General features: G+C 64.3%; 5 protein-coding genes across 12 annotated transcripts; 2 read left to right on the top strand and 3 right to left on the bottom strand.

The window, feature by feature from the left end:
- Nucleotides 1-324: 324 nt before the first annotated feature.
- RHBDL1 (rhomboid like 1) lies at nt 325-3,459 on the top strand. Of its 4 annotated transcripts, none has more exons than XM_025274822.3 (8): nt 332-957; nt 1,405-1,563; nt 1,790-2,014; nt 2,095-2,243; nt 2,368-2,480; nt 2,552-2,652; nt 2,734-2,794; nt 2,865-3,459. In XM_025274822.3, the coding sequence occupies exons 1-8, from the start codon at nt 472-474 to the stop codon at nt 3,134-3,136; spliced, it is 1,566 nt and encodes a 521-aa protein (XP_025130607.2). In that variant the 5' UTR covers nt 332-471; the 3' UTR covers nt 3,137-3,459. The 4 variants fall into 4 exon arrangements, with proteins under 4 accessions (XP_006049979.2, XP_006049980.2, XP_025130607.2 ...); XM_006049916.4 differs by having other exon boundaries at nt 347-957; nt 1,402-1,563; XM_006049917.4 differs by lacking the exon at nt 2,552-2,652 and having other exon boundaries at nt 325-957; nt 1,402-1,563.
- A 185-nt stretch (nt 3,460-3,644) lies between these two features.
- On the bottom strand, nt 3,645-5,279 carry LOC102415074. Of its 2 annotated transcripts, none has more exons than XM_025274851.3 (5): nt 5,149-5,279; nt 4,646-4,739; nt 4,357-4,516; nt 4,032-4,184; nt 3,645-3,931 (listed from the first exon to the last, which is right to left on the bottom strand). In XM_025274851.3, exons 1-5 carry the CDS (start codon nt 5,277-5,279, stop codon nt 3,768-3,770), a joined length of 702 nt encoding a protein of 233 aa, XP_025130636.1. In that variant the 3' UTR covers nt 3,645-3,767. The 2 variants fall into 2 exon arrangements, with proteins under 2 accessions (XP_025130636.1, XP_006049981.1); XM_006049919.4 differs by lacking the exon at nt 5,149-5,279 and adding an exon at nt 4,812-5,042.
- STUB1 (STIP1 homology and U-box containing protein 1) lies at nt 5,278-7,528 on the top strand. Its single transcript, XM_006049913.4, has 7 exons — nt 5,278-5,436; nt 5,927-6,125; nt 6,212-6,377; nt 6,565-6,652; nt 6,805-6,861; nt 6,949-7,065; nt 7,143-7,528. The coding sequence occupies exons 1-7, from the start codon at nt 5,278-5,280 to the stop codon at nt 7,266-7,268; spliced, it is 912 nt and encodes a 303-aa protein (XP_006049975.1). The 3' UTR covers nt 7,269-7,528.
- On the bottom strand, nt 6,418-9,225 carry JMJD8 (jumonji domain containing 8). Of its 4 annotated transcripts, none has more exons than XM_006049914.4 (9): nt 9,071-9,225; nt 8,886-8,984; nt 8,648-8,696; nt 8,474-8,570; nt 8,316-8,384; nt 8,119-8,238; nt 7,964-8,031; nt 7,746-7,880; nt 6,418-7,655 (listed from the first exon to the last, which is right to left on the bottom strand). In XM_006049914.4, exons 1-9 carry the CDS (start codon nt 9,160-9,162, stop codon nt 7,575-7,577), a joined length of 810 nt encoding a protein of 269 aa, XP_006049976.3. In that variant the 5' UTR covers nt 9,163-9,225; the 3' UTR covers nt 6,418-7,574. The 4 variants fall into 4 exon arrangements, with proteins under 4 accessions (XP_006049976.3, XP_025130630.2, XP_025130633.2 ...); XM_025274845.3 differs by having other exon boundaries at nt 8,898-8,984; XM_025274848.3 differs by lacking the exon at nt 8,119-8,238.
- Nucleotides 9,226-9,388: 163 nt separating this feature from the next.
- On the bottom strand, nt 9,389-14,764 carry WDR24 (WD repeat domain 24). Its single transcript, XM_006049915.4, has 8 exons — nt 13,564-14,764; nt 12,224-12,401; nt 11,409-12,081; nt 10,773-10,891; nt 10,573-10,694; nt 10,372-10,476; nt 9,947-10,287; nt 9,389-9,805 (listed from the first exon to the last, which is right to left on the bottom strand). The coding sequence occupies exons 1-8, from the start codon at nt 14,042-14,044 to the stop codon at nt 9,452-9,454; spliced, it is 2,373 nt and encodes a 790-aa protein (XP_006049977.4). The 5' UTR covers nt 14,045-14,764; the 3' UTR covers nt 9,389-9,451.
- Between the last annotated feature and the right edge of the window lie 1,250 nt (nt 14,765-16,014).

Genomic DNA, 16,014 nt, shown 5'->3' with positions numbered 1-16,014 from the left:
GGGCCCGGGCCCTCAAGTCCTGACAAGCTGTTTCTAGGGGGCGGGGAGCTGCCCACCCAGAAGGGACGCTCAGGCCTAGCCCAGGAGGGGCTGGGGGTCAGACCTGGACGTTGTCCGACCATCCCGCTGGCCCCCAGTTCCACACCCGAGGCTCCTGGTACAGTCCTCACTGGTGCCAGGCCTGGCAGGATGCTCTTTGCTGCTGGGTCCATCGCAAGGCCCAGCTGCACGGGGGTGAGGGTGGCCCTGTGGTGCGTGTCCCGAGTGCCACCTTCCTTACTGGAGCTGTCCGCCTGCTCTCCCTGGGGGCCAGGTCCGCCTCCCATCCCACCCCAGCTGTGGCCACAGGCGGGGTCAGGAGCCTCCAGGCCAAGGTGTGTTGGTCCCTGCCTGCCGAGCAGGGCCAACTGCAGGCCCTCCCTGCCCCCTGCTAGTTGTCTGTCGGCTGGGCGGTGACGCCAGTCTGTCAGGATGGGCAAGTTGCCTACAGGGAGGTACCTTCTGGGAGCCCCCGCCTGGAGAGTTCCAGCAGTGGGCAGTTCCCTTGAGGCCTTCCTTGAGGAGGTGGCGTTGGCGCTGAGACCCCGCCCGGGAAAACGGGTCGTGCGCGGGAGGGGCTTGGGTGCTGCGCCTGACTCAGTTTCACGGCTGCCGCTCCGCGGGACTAGCGGGATGGGAACCGGGAGCCGCGCACCGTTCTTGCCCGGGCACGTCCTCGTGCGGGGCGCGCGCGTGTCCCGACCGCGCGTGGCTGGGCGGGCGGTGGCGGCGGCGTGTGCGGCGGGGGCGGGCGGCTCCGTGACGCGGCGCCGAGCGGAGCGGGCGGAGCCGGAGGGCCGGGGCGGAGCGGAGTCGTCCGCAGAGCAGCCCCTCCCGGCCGCGGCCGCCGACCCCGGCCCCGGCCCCCGGCCCGGCTCTATGGACAGGAGCTCGCTGCTGCAGCTTATCCAGGAGCAGGTGCGTGCGGAGGTAGGGGGCGACGGCACCGCCCCCTACGCGGCCCTTCGCCCTTGGGTGGGCCGGGGGAACGGACTTCTCAGAGACCCTCAGCCCAACCTCTCCCTGCACGACCTTAGCCTCCTGCCCAAGACCCAGGAAAGGGCGAGCCAGAGCAGGGCGCTTGCAGCGTGGCAGGAGGGGGGTGCTTGCCCTCAGACCTTGGCCCTACCCCTCCAGGATAGGCAGGGCTGAAATGAGGTGAGGAGACCCCTAGAGAACTAGCGGAGCTTCAGGCCAGGGACCTAGGCGCTGGTGCCCGCAGCTCCTGGGACCACGTGGGCACAGGGGCCTGGACCTGGGGTGTTCAGAGGCTGCCTCTCCAGGCTGACCTGCCCAGCCCTGTGGTCTGGGGGCCAGGCCCACGCTCAAGCCTTGGCCACCCCTCCTCCCCCACAACCACAGCAGCTGGACCCTGAGAATACAGGCTTCATCGGTGCGGACACCTTCACTGGCCTGGTGCACCGCCATGAGCTGCCCCTGGACCCAGCCAAGCTGGACATGCTGGTGGCGCTGGCCCAGAGCAACGAGCGGGGCCAGGTCTGCTACCAGGAGCTGGCGGACCTGGTCAGTGTGCTGCAGGCGGGCAGCGGGGTGGGGCTCGACCTGGCGCGTGCAGACCCTGGGCTGGAGCGGGGTGGGCAGGTGGCCCCTCCTCCCTGCCCTGCCCACCCAGGTCGGGGCTGTGGACATGGGGCAGAGCCTGGGACCCGGTGAGGAGCTGGGTGGACCGCTCAGGAGGGGCGGCCCTGGGGGGGAGTGTGGTGGTCTATGCCTGGGCCCCGCCCCCTAGATCAGCAGCAAGCGCTCAAGCAGCTTCAAGAGGGCCATCGCCAACGGACAGCGGGCACTGCCTCGGGACGGGCTGCTGGATGAGCCGGGCCTGGGTGTTTACAAGCGGTTCGTGCGCTACGTGGCCTACGAGATCCTGCCCCGAGAGGTGGACCGCCACTGGTATTTCTACCGGCACCGCAGCTGCCCGCCCCCTGTGTTTATGGCCTCGGTCACCCTTGCCCAGGTGGGCCTGCCTGTCCAGCCAGCTCCCTGGGAGCCTCCCGCGCCCCTGGTCCTGCCTGGCCCCAGCACTTGTCCCCCCAGATCATCGTGTTCCTGTGCTACGGGGCCCGGCTCAACAAGTGGGTGCTGCAGACCTACCACCCCGAATATATGAAGAGCCCCCTCGTGTACCACCCCGGCCACCGCGCTCGGGCCTGGCGCTTCCTCACCTACATGTTCATGCATGTCGGGTGAGCACCCCGCCCTCCCAGACTGGGTCTGGAGAGCTCAGCCCCTTGAGGAGGGGGCAGGGGGCTGGCAGCCCCACTGTGGACCCCACCCTTCCCTTTACACCCGTTTGCCCCCCATGGCCAGGCTGGAGCAGCTGGGGTTCAATGCCCTCCTGCAGCTGATGATTGGAGTGCCGCTGGAGATGGTGCACGGCCTGCTCCGCATCAGCCTGCTCTACCTGGCGGGTGTGCTGGCAGGTGAGGCAGCTGCCTGCGCCGGGGCCGCCCCGGCCGGCCTCGCCCTCACGGCTCTCCCCTTGCTCACACAGGCTCCCTGACCGTCTCCATTACTGACATGCGGGCCCCTGTGGTGGGGGGTTCCGGCGGGGTCTATGCCCTGTGTTCTGCACACCTGGCCAATGTCGTCATGGTAACGGGGCAGCCCCTGGGGTGGGGTGCGGGGAGGGGCCCACAAGACCTATCTCACCACCTCTTCTTTGCACCCCATCAGAACTGGGCTGGGATGAGGTGTCCCTACAAGCTCCTGAGGATGGTGCTGGCCCTGGTGTGCAGTAAGTAGGGAGCCAGGGCGGGGGTCTCAGCCCCTGGCCAGGGGGCCTCACCTGCCGCCTCCCCCTGCAGTGAGCTCCGAGGTAGGCCGGGCCGTGTGGCTGCGCTTCTCCCCGCCACTGCCTGCCTCAGGCCCACAGCCCAGCTTTATGGCGCACCTGGCGGGCGCGGTGGTGGGCGTCAGCATGGGCCTGACCATCCTGCGCAGCTACGAAGAGCGCCTGCGGGACCAGTGCGGCTGGTGGGTGGTGCTGCTTGCCTATGGCACCTTCCTGCTGTTCGCCATCTTCTGGAACATCTTTGCCTACGACCTGTTGGGTGCCCATATCCCCCCACCACCCTGACAGGGTCCCCAGGTCTATAGGGGCCAGGGTGCAGGATCCCAGGGCCAGCCACTGGGAGGGCCTGCATGTCCACCCTCAGTGAATGTAGTCCTGAGGCTGCTCCTTCCCGGTGTGGGCTGGTGGCCCCTGTGGCCCACTGAGTCCAGGCCGAGCCTTACACCAGCCTTGGCCACCCCCTCCCAGGCTGGAGGGACAGGATTGCTGGCCTGGGGCGGGTGGTGGAGGTCCCCAAGGGTGGCCCCGGAGGAGACCCTGCCCCCACCTCTTCCCTGAGACTTGCAGTCTAAGCCTTTTTGAAGAATAAATAAATATTTTACACAGCATCAGCTGGCTGTACTGGGGCCCGGGGCTGGGCTCATCTCCCCGCTAACTCTGAGCAACTGTGAGAGCCCTTCCCTCCACAAGAGTGGCTGAGGGCACCCCCACCTTACTTTTCTGTACCCAGCATGAGGTGTGTCTGTGGGAGCCAGGAGCCCTGGGGAGGGGCTGTGGGCCTCACATTCAGGTGTCAGTTCAGCAGGCATTTATTGAGCTTCAACAGCAACCAGCTTCCTGGCCGGCCAGCCTCCTGTCCAGAGACTTACGGCCTGAGATCACAGGGCAGGTGAGCAGGCTCTGGGCTGCAGCCAAGTCACTCAGCCTGGGTCCTGCGCTTCTTGGCTGGCCTGATGTCCTCAGCAGGGACCGGGCTGGGACCCAGGTTTGGCAGCAGGTCTGGGCACATCTTCTGACCTACAGCCCAGGTCCACAGGGCCGTCTCCACATGGTGCGGGGTCCACAGCCCAGACGCACTGCCTAGAGAAGGGCAGAGAGAGTCTGGGGCTCAGAGATACCGATCTTCCTACCGTCAGAGAGAACTCTCCGTGACCACCCTGGCCGCCCGTGGTCTCCGCACCTTGGCTCAAGGCTGCTGCACGCTCCTGCACCCGGCTCAGGTAGAGCAGGTAGTGCTTGACGGTGTACTGCAGGGCGGGCAGGCCGGGCACTGCGGCCACTGCCTCCTCAGACATGAAGGCTGCCACCTCAGGAGCTCCAGCAGCCAGTACCGCTGTGGGCAGTGAATGGACAGCACTCAGCCCCGCCTGGGCCTGGGACTGCTGTCCCCAGCAACTCTCCTGTATCATGTATCTGACCATCGGACCACTTCATGGATAAGGACACTAACAGGCCAGGTTCCGCCCGCGACCCTGCCCGGGGGTGGTCCAGCTTTCCCGACTAACCCGAGGCGGTAGCCGGGCCCACGCCACGGAGGGCGCACAGAGCCATGACCGCTGCGTGCATGTCTGGCAGAAGACGGAAGGCGGCGGCCGAATGCTGCACCACCAGCTCCGGAGAGTTGGCGGCCACGAGTTGCTGCAGGCGCGGTCGGAAGCGGCCCCTCTGTGGCCAGGTCGAGTCGGGTGTCACGAGTGGTGGCCCTCGCCAGGAGCCCCAAGACTGCCACGAGGGTGCGCCCCCAGAGAAACCCCGCCCACGTGGCTGTGCCGCGCCCCACGTGGGAAACCTTACCGCTAGTTTCCACGCCAGCAGCCGCTCCAGCTCGTCTCGTGTCACGTGCTTCTCCGCGCGGTCCCCGATGGCCGCGGGCAGCTCCTCTCGGTACCTGGGGGAAGGCGGCGCTACGGAATCCGGGCCACGGGGCTCGGCCAGCCCGCCCCTGCCCTCTCCGCCCTACCACCGGTCCAGCGCTTCCAGACGCCCCTGGGGACCCGCGCGCGCCCCCAGCACCGCCCCGCGGCACTCCAAGACCGCGGCCCAGCGACTCGGGTCCGCACAGCTCCAGAGCCCGCCGGCCGCGGCCATCTCCACGCGCCGGGCGGGGCCTCGGGGGCGGGGCGTCGGAGCACGGCCGCGGCGGGCGTCTGCCCGTGTGACCCGGCGCTTCGCAAGCCTCGACGTCGCGTCGCGTTGCCAGAGAGTCACGCTCCCCGCCGGCCCCGCCCCCGCAGCGCGCCGGGGCACGCGCGGCCCCGCCCACCCGCGCGGCGGTCCGCTCCGCTGGCCCCGCCTACCTGCAGACCGGAAGTTCCGGTGGCGGAGCGCTGGACCGGGCCCGAGCGGATCGAGGGCTCGGGCTGCGGGCGCAGGGCGGGCTGGGCGCGGAGCCTGGGAGCGGAGCCCAGGCGGTGCCGCGCGGCGCCATGAAGGGCAAGGAGGAGAAGGAGGGCGGCGCACGGCTGGGCGCCGGCGGCGGCAGCCCCGAGAAGAGCCCGAGCGCACAGGAGCTCAAGGAGCAGGGCAACCGGCTATTCGTGGGCCGCAAGTACCCGGAGGCGGCGGCCTGCTACGGCCGCGCCATCGTGAGTGCGCCCGCGCTGCGGGAGGGGCTTGGCGTCCGAGCCAGGGGAGGGGCCGGGGTGCGGCTTCTGCCCCGCGCCCTCTCCAGAACATGTCAGGCCGTGCCCGCCAGACTTTCGGAGGGAGGGGGTGGGTGCTTGGGGTCTGGGGCCAAGGCCGCGCCTTTCCCAAGCCAGCGCGGGCTGCCAGAGAACTGTGTTGGGTGGGAACTGTAGGTTTTCGAGGCCCACTGGGCTGGGGACCAGGCACCCTTGCTCCTTGAGGAGTCAAACGCGATGCTGGGCATTTCCACGAGTCTGGGAAAGCTACCTCACAAGACTCATTGGAGTCCAGAGAGTGGGCACACGTAGGCTTCACCCTCCCTCAGAACCCAAGGGCTTGGAAGCTGAGAAAACGCTAGTGTCTTGGTTCCAACTGTGGGCCTCAAGTTGGGACAGAGTGGGCAGGCTGAGCTCACGCCCTCATGCCGGCTGGTCCGGCCTTGGTCCCCAGACCCGGAACCCCTTGGTGGCAGTGTATTACACCAACCGGGCACTGTGCTACCTGAAGATGCAGCAGCACGAGCAAGCCCTGGCTGACTGTCGGCGCGCCCTGGAGCTGGACGGGCAGTCTGTGAAGGCACACTTCTTCCTGGGGCAATGCCAGCTGGAGATGGAAAGCTATGATGAGGCTATTGCCAACCTGCAGCGAGGTGGGCTTATAGGCTAGCCGGTTCCAGGGTGCCTGGGACCAGGTGGGTGGACTGGTTGAAGTTTACCCAAATACTCTATCCCCCAGCCTACAACCTGGCCAAGGAGCAGCGGCTCAACTTTGGGGATGACATCCCCAGTGCTCTGCGCATCGCAAAGAAGAAGCGCTGGAACAGCATCGAAGAGCGACGCATCCACCAGGAAAATGAGTTGCACTCTTATCTTACACGGCTTATTGTGGCTGAGCGTGAGAGGTGGGCTCCCCTCCTCGAGTCACCACTCTTAGGTTAACTCTGAGGTGTGAACACAAGTGTTTATTGAAGGTCAACTCTGGCACGCAGGAGATGGAGGGGAATGAGGCCTGAATGATCCTAAGACTGGAATGGAGTCTGACTGCCCCTGGCCAGACCCATCTCTGATCACCTTTTGGTCAACCCCCAGGGAACTGGAAGAGTGTCAGCGGAACCACGAGGGTGACGAGGACGACAGCCACATACGGGCCCAGCAGGCCTGCATTGAAGCCAAGCATGTGAGGATGCCCCAGCCAAAGTGTGGTTCCTGTGTGTGTGTGTGCGTGCCTGTGATGTGCGGTGCCCCAGCTCCTGTTGGGTCTGTGTGTCTCAGTGTCTGGGGAGGGGAGAGGGGTGTCAGGCCCACAAGTGGCTGCTTGGTTCTTTGCAGGACAAGTACTTGGCGGACATGGACGAGCTCTTCTCCCAGGTAGACGAGAAGAGAAAGGTGAGCTGCCCGTCTTCTGGGGCCTGTGGGTAGCCGGAGCAGTGTCCCTTCCCAGCCCCTGACCTGATCCAACCCTGTGTGCTGCAGAAGCGAGACATCCCCGACTACCTGTGCGGCAAGATCAGCTTTGAGCTGATGCGGGAGCCCTGCATCACGCCCAGCGGCATCACGTATGACCGCAAGGACATCGAGGAGCACCTGCAGGTGAGGGCCTGTGGGTGTTGGCAGCAGGACCCACACACACTGAGCAGCTCCTAATTCTGATCCTGTCGTCACTACAGCGCGTGGGCCATTTTGACCCTGTGACTCGGAGCCCCCTGACCCAGGAACAGCTCATCCCCAACTTGGCCATGAAAGAGGTCATCGATGCCTTCATCTCTGAGAATGGCTGGGTAGAGGATTACTGAGCAGGGTGGGTGTATGGGCCACCCACCTGCCTTGCCCTGTACCCTAGCTCAGGAGGGCCTTGGGGCAGTAGCCCCTAGTTTTCTGTATATAGTTTGTGTCCCTGGATCCCTACCCTGGTGTCCCCAACCCCACCCCCATCAGTTCTGCTGGGCAACGAGCCTCTCATCCTCCTTCTGGGCCAGAAAGGGGGGGTGAGGTGGGCTGGGCTGAGGCTGCTGCCGCCACCTCTGTCCCTGTAATAAAACCTGTGAGCACTGCAGGGATGTGTGCTGGTGTGCAGTGGGCTCGCCAGCCACCCCCTTTGGCTAGCCGAGGAAGGTAGAGATGAAGACGCTGGTGTCGAGGTTGAGTGTGGCATGCCACCATCGGTCAGGGAAATACAGCACCTGGCGAGGGGTGGGGGGACATGTGGGTTGATGGGTTGGTTGGGGATCCTTAGCCCGGCTCAGCCTGGCCCCTGCCTGCCAGCTACTGACCTCACCAGCCTGGATAGTGCATTCCAGGGGCCGTGCAGATGGTGTCAGGGCCGGGTATGTGTCCCGGAGCCAGGCCAGTGTGGTTTTGTTGGGGTGGAATTCGGGTGTCTTCTCAGGAGGGTACAGGAACCAGCGCTGGAGGGTGGGGAGGAGCAGCAAAGTTACGCTTTGTGTTTTGGTCAGTGAACCCAGAGTCTCAGCCCGCACCCTGTGCTGACCTTGCGGCCATAGATCACCTCCGAGAACCCGGGTCCGTGCCAGTGGAAGGGCACCCCAGAGCCAGCTCCTGTGGGGCAAGTTACGAGCACCTGGTTACCAGGCTTAATCCTCCCCAACCCAGCCCCCAAGTCCCTTTGTCCTGGAGGGCACCCACCTGCAATTCCAAAGCTGTAAGCAGGAGTTGTACCCAGCAGGCTGAACGGAGGTGGAGAATAGTGCCGAAAGAGGGAGGCCCATTCGGTGAAGTTGTTATCCCCAAAGAAGTACAGAGTGTCTGCCAGCGGAAAACACAGGACACAGGGATCTCCAAGTCACCCCCCACACACACCCATGGTCACCTGTCTGGCTCACCATTGCCCATGGAGATGGGGTCCTGGGGGTGCAGCATCTGCTCCACATACTTCTCAAAGGGCAGGTCCACTGCAGTTTGAAAGGCGTTGGTCAGGACTAGTTGGTGCTGCCTGCAAGATGCTGGCAAGTAGGCTGGGCTGCAGAGTGGGGCAGCTCACCTTTCTGGTAGGAGTAGGTGTTGGCGGTGCTCAACCGGACCACGCTGTCTCCAAAGGAGGCCAGCAGCCTCTGACGGGTGCACAGGTCCCGGAACCTCTGCGGAGATAGAGAAAGGACTTCGGGGCGGGGCCCTGCACTGGCGAGTGGTCGTCGAGAGGGGCGTGAATACTCACCGAGTTGTCGGTGAGCCCCTGCAGAATGACAGGTCTGGAAAAGGCGTAGCTAGAAGGAAGGGCAGGGTCACGGCCAGGTCTGACCCGCGCCCACCCTCGGCTCCCGCCCACACGCGCTCGAAGGGGCTCAAGGGGAAGCGGCATAGGGAGGACGAGTAGTGCGCGTCCTCGGCGGTGCAGGGGACGGCTCTAGGGACAGGTTTCCGGGAGGTGTGGCCCCGCAGGAGGCCGCAAGTACCGCTGCACGAACTCGGCGTAGCTGAGGTCAGCCCGGCGCTCCACGGTGCAGTGCTCCTCCTCCGTCACGGCCGCCGGCGCCCCCGGTCCGGGCCGTCGCCTGCCGACACAGCGGCTCACTTTGTCGGGCGCCCCGCTGCGCTCCCCGCCCCGCTTCGCCCCGCCCGGCCGCCCGGCGCCGCTCACCACCCTCCGTCGGCGTCCTTCCCGAAGCTCCGGGCGGGAACCGCCAGCGTCCAGAGCGCGAGCCACAGAAGCGGCCGCGCCTCCAGCGCCATGAGCCTGCCGCCGCGAGGCACGCCGGGACTGCCTCCGTGAGGCCACCGACCGGCTGGGGAGCCGCTTCCTTCGGCCCGGAAGGAGGGGGGCGCTTCCGGGGGGCGGGGCGAGGGCCGCTCCAAGGGATGCTATTGGCTACTGCGCCGCGGAGGCCTCGCCCTCCGCCCGGTAAAGTAGGCCGCGCCGGCACCTGACCCCAAGCGACGCGAGTAGGTAACAAGCCGCTCAGAATGCTTCCCGCGTCCTTTATTTGGTTCACAAGCCCATCCCCACCAGCCCGGCAGCGGGTCAGGAGTACTCGCACAGGTGGCCGCAGCCGGCGGGGCAGTGGGAGCTGCCCTCCAGCCACTTCATGATGTGCTGCAGGTGGCCGCCGTGACTGCAGCCCTGGCACCACACGAAGAGCCCCTTGACCACGTGGTGGCAGACGGCGCACATGCTGGCGCAGCGGCGGCAGCGGTCGCACACCCAGCCCCGGCTGCTCATGGGCCGCTTGCAGTGACTGCAGTTGACATGCAGGGTGGTGGAGGCCTGGTTGAGGCAGCTGATGGCGCGGCTGGTGCTGAGCTTGACCACTTGATTGGACACGTTCCAGAGGCAGAAGCGCTGCAGCAGGTCGATGTAGGACGTGTACCAGTGCTCCTGGTGGGCAGGGCGGGGAGGGCGGAGTAAGAACCCAGGGTTCCCTGGGCATAGACACAGGTGCGGGTGTAGGCGGGGCGTGCAGGGGCAGTCCTCGGGGTGGCAGCTGCTCCGGGAAGACCCCCAGACCCTGTCACCCACCTGGGTCTGCTCGTCGATGTCCTTGCGCACGCGCTCACCCAGCACAATGAGCACGGACACGGCCATCTGCACGTCACCCTGCTCGGCATAGAAGCGCAGCATGTCACACACTAGGGCGCTGAAGAAGTCGGGCGGCAGGCGGCTGTCGCACAGCGCGTGCGAGACCGAGATGAGTGAGAAGGAGGAGTCCACAGGCACCAGGGAGGCTGCATCTGCCTCACTGCCGCTCACGTGGGGCGAGTCGGCCTTGTCCTGCAGGTGCTCGGGCCCCGGTGGGGTGTCCACAATCTCGTGGCGCAGCGGGAAGGCCTCCTGGGGCAGCACATACTCGGGCTCCTCCGCTATGACATAGGGGCAGGAAGGGTAGGCAGGCTCTGGCCCCGCCTCCCAGCCCCACCCCACCCCTTCCCCACGCCCCCACTTACAGTGTGCGTGTTCCGGATCCAACAGGTAAAGCTCATCGTCCTCACCTTCCACGTCGCCCAGCAGGTAATCGGTGGGCACATCGCTGCCCTCAGTCTCCTCGTTATCTGTCCAAGGGAGGGAAGGAGGGCATTCCAGGACTGCCTCACGCTTGGAGACCCATTCCCAATCCCATGAAGGCTCTCTGCCCGCCCCCACCCTACCTTCATTGGTTATGAGTGTGGCTGAGGAGTCCAGCAGCACTGTGTCGCTCCGTGTATCACCCTTGCTGCGGTCCAGCCGAGTCTCACTGCCCAGTCCTGGGGCCATATCCTTCAGGTTGAAACTGGAGGCAGGGAGGGCCGATGGGTGGATAGGCACCAGCAGTCCCACCCTCTGGGGAGAGCTGCCCCCAGGTGTCTACCTGTTCATGAGGGGCAGGCCACAGGAGCTGCCCTTGCCCACGCTGTGGTTGAGATTGGTGGTGGGCACCAGGCCAGGACTACAGTAGATGATCCGGAGCATGGTCCACGTCTGAGCCACCTAGGGGTAGGCACTAGTCACTCCTGGGGGTCCTGGGTCCCTGGAGGCCTGCACAGGCTCCCCTCTGCCTGGATAGAACCACAAACCCTCAGCTTTCAGCTGCCCCAGGGACCCAATGTCCTGGCCCACCCCAGGTGGGAAGCCAAGGCCCATAGGAAAAACAAAAAACCTAGCCTCCATCCTGTAGGGGCAGAGGAAACATGGAAATGGGCCTGAGGTCCCAGGGAGATGGTGAGCAAGGCAATGTGGACATTCTCTGTAGGGCTGGACATCCTGGGAAGTCTAGAAGCAAGGACAAGCCAAGAGGGGCCAAGACCCAACACCCAGGCCTGCACCCCAGGAATGGCACTGGCATCTGGCCCACTCCTGGGGCTCTGGACACTCTCAGTTACTGGGGCAAGCTGGGGGTGTCCTCAGCCAGAGCTGAACTCTGAACTCAGGGCAGGGTCCGGCTGCAGCTGTTAGAGGAGTGCCAGGCCCTGTACCAAGATCCTAGCCCTCAGCCCACCCTGTGTACCTGGTTACGGCCAAGCTCTCGAGCCACTTTCGCATTGTGGTCACAGAGCTCGGCCAGTGGTCGGCCGGCCAGGGCGTAACGCTCGGCCGTGTCCACGAACCAGCTCATGCTGCCGCTGCCGGGTTCTATCTCAAAGACATTGAGGGCACTGGAGGCGAGGCCCGCAAAGGGCTCGGCAGGGTCCAGCTTGCGCTTGAAGAAAATGGGGTGGCGCCGATCCCCAGCGTAGGGTTTGCGCCCCGACTCGGTGGCCACGAGGCTCTCCTTGGCTGCGAAGGCCAGGTCCCCAAAGAGGCCGTAGCAGAGGCCCTCAGGGTTGGCACGCTCAACAGGCTGGCTGGCGTCGCGGAACAGGTGCTGACACAGAGTGCTGTCCTTGGAGCCAGAGAGCAGGAAGGAGGGGTCATGCGGGTGGCGCCAGGCGATGCCCGTCGTGACGTCCCGGTGCTCCTCAAACATGGCGGCGGGCACAAAGGGCCGGCGCACGTCCCACACGTAGACGTTGTGGTCCACCATCATGGAGCACGTGGCGAGGTGGTGGCGGCACTCGGGCCTCCACTTGACTCTGGCCACGGAGGCGATGGTCTGCACGCAGTGCACCTCCTTGGCACGGTGTGTGGCCATGTCCCAGACCTTCACCATCTTGTCACGCCCACCTGTGGCCAGCCAGCCCCTGGGGAAGGCCCATGAAGTCCTCAGTGACCTCTTTAGGGGTGGGAGGGCTCCCCACTCTGTCTCACAGGTCTTGAGGCAGTCAGAGAGCCCTTCCACAAGCCCACCAACCCTGCCCCGCTGCCCTGGCCCCCAGCCCACACCTGTCCTCGGGGTGCCAGTCACAGCAGAATACAGGCCCATTGTGGGCTGTGAACATTCGCTCACAGCGGTCAGGCCGCCGAATGTCCCAGAGCTGCACGTTGCCATTCTCGAAGGTGGACGCGAAGGTGAAGTAGTCCCGGATGCTGAACTGGACGTCACGCACACTCTCAGACTGGCCTGTGGATGGACATTAGTGGAGGGAGAAGGTTGGGGGTGGGGGACGGGGTGGCCCACAGGAGCTCCAGGAGGGAAAGCAAGCAACCAATGGGGATTCCTTGGAATGGATGTGGGCTGGTGTTGCATTCCTGCCCATGACCCAGACCAGAAGGCCTGGAGGGTGGTGTAGACACTGCCAAGGCCTGTCCAGAGTGGACAGGGGCGAAGAGAGGCATGGCAAAGCAGATAATAGCCTAGGCAGGTGAGAGGGACACCAGGCATCGGGTGGTTTTTAACAGACTCCTGGACCTTGATTTTCTCTGGATTCTGCATCTGACATCCATCCTTGTGCAAAGCTGTCACGGCTTCAGGACCAGGTGTCAGAGCACTGTGTGAACAGGAGCCTTGGTGGGCCAAACACAATCCTCTGGAAGCCTCAGGCCTCAGGAGGCAGGGATAGAATGCCCCAGGCTTTGCCCAGGCCCTACACCTTGAGCTGGAGCTGCCAGGCTGGCCAGCCCCCAAGGACTGGAGACCTTGAGGGGACACGTCTAGCCCTGAGGACCACCACACCAGGAGCCTGCGAATGCAGCACCCAGCTTTCCCCTGCACAGGGAGCTCAAGGACTGTCGTAAGATGCTCCCTGATTATCTGAGGGCTCTGCCCTGTCCTTCATTTGGTCTCATCGAGGTAAAAACGTGAGCTGGCTCAAGGCGGGGGTGTCAAGAGCTGGGCCTGCTGGGAAGGGAACTTGAGGGGGGAGGAACCAGGCAATGCCCCACTCCCCACTGCTTCCCTGGGCTGAGGACCCTGGAAGCAGACTTCATGCAATGAGGTGGCCTGGAGCTCTGAGGCATGGCGAGAGAAGGCTCAGCTGCCAGGGCAGCCACCCATTTGCCCTCTCCCTGATCCCATACTACCCTTGACTCCTGCTGGCCCCGCAAGTGCATCAACGCTGTGCCCACACTCCAGGTACCCCTCACACTTCCACCAGGCCCACCCCTGCCCCTTCCCTGCTGACCTCCACCCCCTCCTCCAGTGCCAGCTCAGCTGGCTCCTCCTCCAGGAAGCCCTCTGGGAGCACACCTGAGGGCCTCTGACACACAGCACTCCTCAGTCTGCCTAGACAGGTCGGCCACCTGCAGAGATGCACACCTGCCTGACCTGCCTCCCAGGGCCTCACCCGAGAAGGTGCTGACAGAGTCCTTCCTGCGCAGGTCAAAGCACTTCATGAAGCCATCCTGGGAGCCGCTGAGCAGCACGTGGGCCTCAGTGGGGTGGAAGCACACTTTGTTCACTGTGCGCTTGTGCTCCGTGAACAGCTGGTCCTGCTTGTTGCGGGACGGCCGGCCCAGGTTCCAGGTGACCACCACGCCGTTGGTGGCTGCCGTGGCCAGCAGGTTCTCATCCATTTGGTGCCAGACAACGTCTGCACAGCTCAGGTTGAGGGAGGGCTTGCGGCCCACGCGCAGGTTCAGCTTCTCCACAAACTGCTCCTCCTCAATGGCATAGATCTTGAAGATGCTGCGGCCTGCTACGACCACTTGGGCCGCGTCACGGCACACGCTGATGGCGTTGGCCGGAGCATCCAGATGGCAGTGCATGGTGCGGCCAGTCAGCACGCTCCCACCGAGGGCCGTGGTCACGCGGGACATCTTCTCCATGGCTGCACGGGTGGCGAGGACAGATCAGTGAAGTGGGCAGGCCTGGTCAGCCTGGCGGCAGGGGCGTGGCCGTTCAGACCCTTCACCCTGGGTGGTTCCTCCAAAACTGCTTAGTCCAGGGGAGTCCACCGTTAGTCGGTCTGATAGGCAAGTTCCATCACCCTCACCGGGCAGTCGGAGGGCGCCATGGCTGCCCTGAGGCTAGCCAGCCCCATGTGTGACTTCTGGGGGAGACCTTACCTGGTCAGCCCCAGGCCAGGCCAATTCTCCAACCCCCTAACTGCCAGATCAGGATGGTCACTGGACCTTCGGGCAGTCAGTCCCGCCAGGGAAGCCAGATGGCTCCCACCGTGCACCGTCGGCCTCTGGAAAGGGGGCAGGAAGACCAGAGACTCCCAGAGAACACAGGCTACAGAGGCGCGAGGGTCAGAGGGGCTTCCAGGACTGAGCTATTTACGGAGCCCGAGGGATGGCTGGCGCGACCGCTCAGGAGAGCCTGGCGGCGCAGAGGTTGCGGCAGGAGCGGAGACAGCGGGAACAGAACCGGAGGAAGGGAGAAGTCTCTCCTTCCGCGGGCAGATGAGCCATTTCCCGAAACTGCCGAGCCGGGGAGGAACGGCCGCGCCGGAAGCAGCCCGTCTCCGTCCCGCCCCCCGCCGAACGTGGTCCTTTTCTTTCCAGCCCAGCGCTGGAAGCTGGTGCCCACACCACAAACGTTCCGGAACGGGAGCGCGCCTTGGAGGCGGAGGGGCGAGCAGAGGTGGGAGAGAGGCTCCGCCGGTTCCGCCTCCGGTATTCTTCCTCTTCCTCTTTTACTCGTGTTATTTTAACGCTAGTGCTCATCTCTGCCCCACGGTCCATCAGCAAGCCCAGGCATCCCCAGGCTAGCCCCACACCCCTCCTCCGTCTCCGCCTTCTTTTTCGCCCTCTTCGGGACTCGGGAACAGCTTCCTAGCGGCTCTCCAGGGGTCCCCCTCCCGACTCATCTGAGCTCCACACAGCCAGGGACTCTTCGGCCTGCGGGCCTCCACACGTCCTCACCGCGCTGGGAGGCAAATCCCGAGCTCCCGGCCCCGTCCCCTCCGCGCAGCTCCCGCCACGGCGGCTCCCAGCCGGCCGAGCCCTTGCCTGCCTCACGGTCATCGCACGTGCTCGCTCGTTGTCCTCCCCAGAACGCTTCTCATCCCTCAGAGTTCAGCTTAAATGGCACGTTTTTAGAGGCCTTCCCCGGCCACCCCATCTAAGTGGCCTCCACGGCACTCGTCACAACCTGGTATACTGATTACATCTGTTTCACACGAGTGTGAACTCGCATCCGTCTGTCTCCAAGAGCTCTGGTGCCTGACTGGACCTGTTCACACAAACGGTTCAATCAGTGACCCTCTCTGAGCCGCCCTTTCTTTGCTGGGTATGCGCCCTGGCCTGTGCTTGCTGCTCTGTGTGATCGTCTAGGATATCCCTGCTGCTGCTGCTGCTGCTGCTGCTGCTGCTGCTAAGTCGCTTCAGTCGTGTCCGACTCTGTGCGACCCCATAGACGGCAGCCCACCAGGCTCCCCCGTCCCTGGGATTCTCCAGGCGAGAACACTGGGTGGGTTGCCACTTCCTTCTCCAAGGATACCCCTAGCAGCCCTCATTTTTGCCCTTGGAAGAATGGGCTATATCCTAGATATTTTGGAAGGACTGTTATATGTAATGATTTTAGTGTCTCTCCTCGCTGACACAGTGAGAGGTTAGGGGCCTTCTGTGGTGGTCACTGCTGGGTTTCCAGCCTGGCACAGTGTTACCAGTCTCTGCATGTTTATTGAAAGAACCAATAAACTTGATGAGGGGTGCATAAACATTCAGACTTGGGCCACTCAGGACAGATAACACCTTCCCCCCACCATGGTCTGATGACCTAAAAACAATTCAGACATGTGTTTTTACAACTTTTTTAATATATATTTTTATAAACAGGTCACGTGATAAAA

Source organism: Bubalus bubalis, chromosome 24, assembly GCF_019923935.1.
Source record: "Bubalus bubalis isolate 160015118507 breed Murrah chromosome 24, NDDB_SH_1, whole genome shotgun sequence".
In the NCBI taxonomy this organism is placed as follows: Eukaryota; Metazoa; Chordata; class Mammalia; order Artiodactyla; family Bovidae; genus Bubalus; species Bubalus bubalis.
This window is presented reverse-complemented; position numbering and strand designations above follow the sequence as displayed.